Raw genomic sequence first — 6,120 nt, forward strand, 5'->3', positions numbered from 1 at the left:
GATTTGATCACAGCTATATGTTAGGGCAGAAAATTGATGCCTTTAATTTTGTTACCACATAAGATTTTAGATAATACAACATGTGTTTAGCCTATAGGAAAACTGCTTATATTTTTCCTCTTTCAGATAAGGCTCAATTACTTGAAATAGCCAAAGCTAATGCAGCTGCCATGTGTGCTAAGGCTGGTGTTCCTTTACCGCCAAACCTAAAGCCTGCACCTCCACCTACAATAGAAGAGAAAGTTGCTAAAAAGTCAGGAGGAGCTACTATAGAAGAATTAACTGAGGTAAGCTAGACAGAATTTGTTTACATTCTTAAATGGATTATTTCAGTGATGTTGACTCTGGAGCGTGCCAAAACCCGAATTGTGGGCTGAACTGATAATGGCTGGCACCGAGTGGCCAAAACCCGAAATACAGATGTGGCAGCGGCAGAAGCTCTGTTTAGCAGGCCATTATCCGGGATGGCTAAGCTCCGCTAGCTAAAAGTTACTTCCCATTACTTTTGCTTTCCAGTTTTAGAAGCCAAACTGACTGAGGAGTGGGACGGTTCGTTTGAATGGAGGAGGTGTTGAGTGAGCAACACGCAGAAGCTCGCCTACAGTTTCGTTTCCATTCACGACGTGTTCACTGATCGCCACGAGTATACTGCATATACGCAAAGACACAGACAATCTTCAGAAATGATCTTTTGCCACCGGAGCTTGGAAATTAATGAGAATAGCTGGCCATTGCCTGAAAGGAACTTCTTACGCATCAACATTTCGGGTTTTGGCTGTTTGGTACCAGCCATTGGTGATAATGGCCGGCCATTATCAGTTCTTCCTGCGGTTCGGGTTTTGGCAGTAACATATATTTTAAACACACTTATTTTTGTTTTTAAGAATTTGATCTTTTCAATTGAGGCTTTTTTTGGCTTTGTTTTGTTAATATTATTTTTATTATTATTATTGGTTTTTTTTTGGGGGGGGAGGACGCTGAAATATTGCTGCTAGGATCCAGAAATATCACACTGTTTCATATATTGAAACTTGTTATTGGCTAGCCTTATGCCAGCCTTCCACTGTCAATATATTCTGTTCCCCTTGGTTACAAGCTTGGTATATACTCTGTTTTTTGGCCAATTGAGCTTTTTATCCTATTGTAACATTTTCAATTGATGATGGATATGACAAATTCTACTGGTTGTATAGACAAGTCCACCCAAATTTATTCTGACCTTTTTATAAAGCCAGGTAATGGAGTCTATTCCTTAGCTTCTCAGGAAGGAATGGACTTTGCTTTATGTGTCAGACCTCATCAGTTAACACCCTCTCCATCATGCCTTATTTTTCATTCTTGAATTTTGTTCCTTTAGAGACTCAGCCTACAAAACATTTATGGAGAGACAATTACCATCTAACCCAGTTGCAGAAGTTTCAGATTTTTTATTTTGCCATGCATTTAGGGGTTCATATAGTTTCTTAATCTGTTTTCTTTATTGCAATATGAATTACAACTTTTTTAATTTAAGGACTTAGCAAAGGCTTCTGTTACTTGCTTATCAGCTCTAAGCTCCTTATCTAAAGCCTTGTGAACGCGTAGTGTTTCCCTATATGTTTTTAAGCCTCATTTTCAGCCCTCTTGTTCCTCCAATAAGTTTCTCACCTTTTTATCACCATCTAACTAGGATGACTCTCTTTTTCTTTTCCTGCCAATCCTTGTTCTTAACTATAAAAATCTGGCTTAGAACTCTTCAAGGAATAGCCCTTGATTATCAAATTCTGCCTGATTCTGTTTTCTCTTAAGCTTTTGTTCTTTCAGCACTTATGTACTCAGTTTGTATTATATCAGTTTGCACTTGTTAATTGTGTTGCTCTGTAAAAGCGTTCCTCAATTATTTCATGTGTATGTAATTCTGTTTCTTGATCTAGATTGTAAGCTCCTTGGGAGCAGGGACCATGTCTTCTTCTTCTTCTTTTTTTTTTTTTTTTTTTTTGTATTCCCTGGACAGTGCCCAGTACAGTGCTCTGCACATAGTAGGTGCTCAATAAATGTTGTTGACTGACTGACCAGCTAGAGTGTGTTTAAATAATAGCTAATAAGTTACTTATCTTCAACCTGTTGTTAAGCTTGTTTTATTTTTGAAAGTTGATTTTATGTGGTTTTGATTTTTTAAAAAACTTGCATATTATTCCATATAAAGTGTAAGATTTATTTTTTGTTTTTATTTTTTAAGAAATGCAAACAGATCGCACAGAGTAAAGAAGATGATGATGTAATAGTGAATAAGCCTCATGTTTCGGATGAAGAGGAAGAAGAACCTCCTTTTTATCATCATCCCTTTAAACTCAGTGAACCCAAACCCATTTTTTTCAATTTGAATGTGAGTATTAGTGTTTATGGTTTGGTGAAAGAGCATAGGGACTATTTAAATAAAACTCAAATGGAATTTAATATTTTAATTTTTGGATTAAATACTGTGAGAAATAATGAACAAAACTATTTTCAGATTACGTTGAAAATCATTTGAGCTTTAATTAAGGAAGTACATTATTTTTTAGATTGCTGCAGCAAAGCCAACTCCACCAAAAAGCCAGGTAACATTAACAAAAGAGTTTCCTGTGTCATCTGGATCTCAGCATCGAAAAAAAGAAGCAGATAGTGTTTATGGAGAATGGGTTCCTGTAGAGAAAAATGGTGAAGAAAACAAAGATGATGATAATGTTTTCAGCAGCAATTTGCCCTCTGAGGTAAGTAAGAGGAATATCGTGTTTTTTGTTTTTTTGTTTTTTAATACCTGAATCTCCCATTTTATTGTTACTTTATATCTGATTTGGATTCTGTTTCACTCTTCTTAGGGCCGGGTTAAACGGCAGGGCCGGGTTAGACGACAGATGAAACAACCCGCAGCTTCTCATTTGACAGTAACTCGATGCAATTCACTTTGTGGAACCAAGCCACAAAGTGAAAAGCATCGAATTTCAGAGAACAGTGTTATCACATCCCTACCCAACATTGGGCCCTCCTTGCACTTATGGGAAGGTAGCCCAAGGTACAACTATTTAGCTTCCCGTTTTGCTTCAAGGCTCTATAGCTCTAGATTTTGGTGGTAGCAAGTTTACTGGGTGGAGGGATTGAGCAGAGAGAGGCAGATCCTCAGGTTCAACACAAGAACTGGATTGGAAAAGGTCATTGTAGGCTGATGTGTGAGCATCTTGGATACATAGCCCATTGCCCTTAAATAATGATTTCTCTGGGTTGTTTGTCAGATAGCCTTTAATCATTTTCCCTTCCCTGTGCTACCTTGGCCCTTTGGAATTCTTGTGTTTAACCTAATGCTCAGCCTTGGTACTCCATTTCCCTTCTCCTTCCCCTCTTTGCTACTATTAAAAGTTGGAGAAGTGGAATTCACACTTTGAAATTTCCATGAGGCTATAGTTGTATCTTGTCAAAGTGACGCAGTAATAACGCCAAGTGTCAAAACAACCCCATTAAAATGCTGCCTGATTAAATAATGTGCTGCTAAGTATAGTGCACATGAAAACAGCAAGACTGTATATATATGTAAATATATATATATATATATCTGTATCTTTGTATGTATCTCTGTATCTGTACCTTTGCTGTATCTTTTAATAAACAGTTTACTTTTATTTAACTTGTTGTGCAAAATCACGCTTGGGGGATCTGGGAGGGTGGAGACTGACTAGGGGGGGTGGGAGTTTTGAATGATACTATAGACTAGTTATCACCTCTTGCCCTTGGTTCCAAAGCCCAGACATTTGTCCAAGAACTGGACTAGATAATATGATGCCCTTACAATGTGGGACTTCTTCCCCACTTCTTTTCTTGCAGTTCTGGAATACGTAGGTCAGAGAGACCTGTTCTCTCCAACTCAGGTTCCCTTCATTGGCCATATCATCTTCCACTAAACACCTCCGTTATTACAAATAAACAAATCCTCTTGTTTATAAAATCAGAAAGTGAACAGAACCCAAATCAGAAATCTTTTGATAGTATATTTTTTCCCCTGAGCTATTCACAGGTGACATTTTCACTGTGTTTTTTGACCTGTGGCATTTTAAGAGAGAGCAGGTTCTATAGGATGAAGCCGGACATGATAATTAGCTTAGTGCAACTTAAAGTCCCCAGTGATGATTTATATTTACATGGGATTCAGCAGTTGAAGCAAGTTATATCACCAGTGAGAAAGGGATTGTAGGTTTGGACAATATTTTAGTAAAATCAGTTGATTAGCTCAGTTGCTAATCCCCAAATCAGGCTGCCTGCACATCTCAAGAGGGAAAGGTTAACTGACATTTGCAATTGACTTAAATCTTGTAGTAGCTGAGTATAAATCATGATAAGAGGGCCAGACAGACTTACTTAGAAATTTTGATACATATGCTTTTAGTAATTTGCAGATGAAGCATTTAACAGAGTTGGGAAAAACATAATATTTATATGAGAAAAAATTTTCAGCTGAGTGAAGCCCTATAAATGTTGAAAAATTCCAAGGGATTATCTGAGAAAAGAAGTGATCATAACTATTTTAACCTTAGTTGAATATGGGGAAAGTGTTTAGTGCATCCTGATGAATGTTTCTTTTTGATTGAGACTATGTATATGTATTTATATATATATCTGAAGTTCAGTACTCTGCCATTTTCACTCTTAACACTGACAATGTGGTGCCTTAGCCTTGTCTGTCATCCAAAGTGGTTGTCAGGTTTTAAAAGTTGGGGGGAATTATTCCAAAGAAATCCAGGGGGAAAGTTGGGTATTCGAATTTTATATTAAGCAGTCTTTCGTGAAAGCAGGAGAAAAAGTTCAGAGGGCTTAACGCAGTGGATTTCTCCTATGGGAGGGTACATATACAACTATTTGATATCAGAACTCTTTGAGCTAGTTTCTTAGAAGATCAGACTGAAAAAAAAAGTGTAGGTTAACTTTAATTTTAAGCAGATACAATCCCAAAATTTTAGAAGAGGAAAAAGTAGGGTTTTGTTTTGCTTTAGGTCTCTACTTTTACCCAACAACCGTAATAAACATCTCAAGGAAATGGTCACAGTATAAAATGTTTTAGTTCTAGTTATTTAGCTGTATCTTGCCAAATATATTTGTAAGATTATGTTCTATATACCAACGTTTGTGGAATACTATTGGTGACATTTTATGGGATCATTGACCCTTTTGATTCCCTGTCGGGGTTGAAATAAAGGCTTTTATAGAGTAAAAAGAAAGTTCTTTCAAATGGTCACTGTTTTAAATGAATAGTATTTTTTTTAACCTATCAGTCTTTTTCATTTTAATAAATATAAATGGAGTTTGTGGTTTTTTAGTTTTGAGCGTAAAACATTTAAGCAAAGATCACAGATTTGATCTCTGCTTTGCTGTAATCCTTAACCCCACCAATTGTCTTGCACATGAGTGCTCTTTGACATAAGCGTGAGTGGATAGATGTGGATGGATCAACATAAATCTGTGTCTTATGGAATATCAGCTCATCAGACTGTGCCTTACTGCCATAGCATCGTCTTCCTACCCAGAAGCCAGCCAGCAGCATCCTCAGTAAGGAGTGACTACAGAACTTTGACCATATTTGTGTGAATTTGATACATAAACAGTGAAATCAAAAATGTTGGAACACTAATATTTAAAAAATTGTCCTTGGGGGCATTAATTCTTGGTAATCAAATTAGAGGCTTATTGGGTAGAAGATTTAAATGTAATCTTTGACGTAAAATTTCCTTGGGTTTACTATTAATCATAAATGTTTAGAGGTCCAGAGGTAGGCAGTGTGCCTGGTTTGTTTTATTGAAAAATACTTCCACATCCCATTGGAGCTACAGTTCTCTTAAGTGTAGAATTTCTAAATTTATAGTTTAGGAAAGCTTAGTTCTTGGGGTATGATGTAAGTTTTAATTGAAAATTAAACACACGGGTCCTGGCAGTGCTACAATGGTTAAATACAGCCTTGTTATTCATTCATTCATTCTTTCCTTAGATTCTCCTCGGTAATTAACACTGAATTTCTTTGAACCATATAATAGGTTATCTATTTGTTTTCTTATTGTAGTTTATTCAGATTAAATGTATAAGAGTTATACTAGAGAATTCTATTTGATGTAATAAAAA

The 6,120-nt window shown here is 36.4% G+C and overlaps 1 protein-coding gene across 6 annotated transcripts in view; it reads left to right on the forward strand.

Moving 5' to 3' along the window:
• The window catches only part of SON (SON DNA and RNA binding protein), a 32,018-nt gene that overhangs the window by 12,612 nt on the left and 13,286 nt on the right, over positions 1–6,120 (forward strand). For 4 of the 6 annotated variants that reach the window (XM_045785550.2, XM_045785551.2, XM_045785553.2 and 1 more), the window contains exons 4-6: positions 127–287; positions 2,219–2,365; positions 2,544–2,732. In XM_045785550.2, the coding sequence (XP_045641506.2) occupies positions 127–287; positions 2,219–2,365; positions 2,544–2,732 (497 nt within the window). Of the gene's footprint in view, positions 1–126; positions 288–516; positions 2,049–2,218; positions 2,366–2,543; positions 2,733–2,840; positions 3,475–6,120 lie in introns of those variants that run through there. The other 2 variants (XM_045785554.2, XM_045785555.2) reach the window with 2 other exon arrangements.

Source organism: Ursus americanus, chromosome 4 (assembly GCF_024610735.1).
Source record: "Ursus americanus isolate L20-20 chromosome 4, mUrsAme1.1.p, whole genome shotgun sequence".
In the NCBI taxonomy this organism is placed as follows: domain Eukaryota; kingdom Metazoa; phylum Chordata; class Mammalia; order Carnivora; family Ursidae; genus Ursus; species Ursus americanus.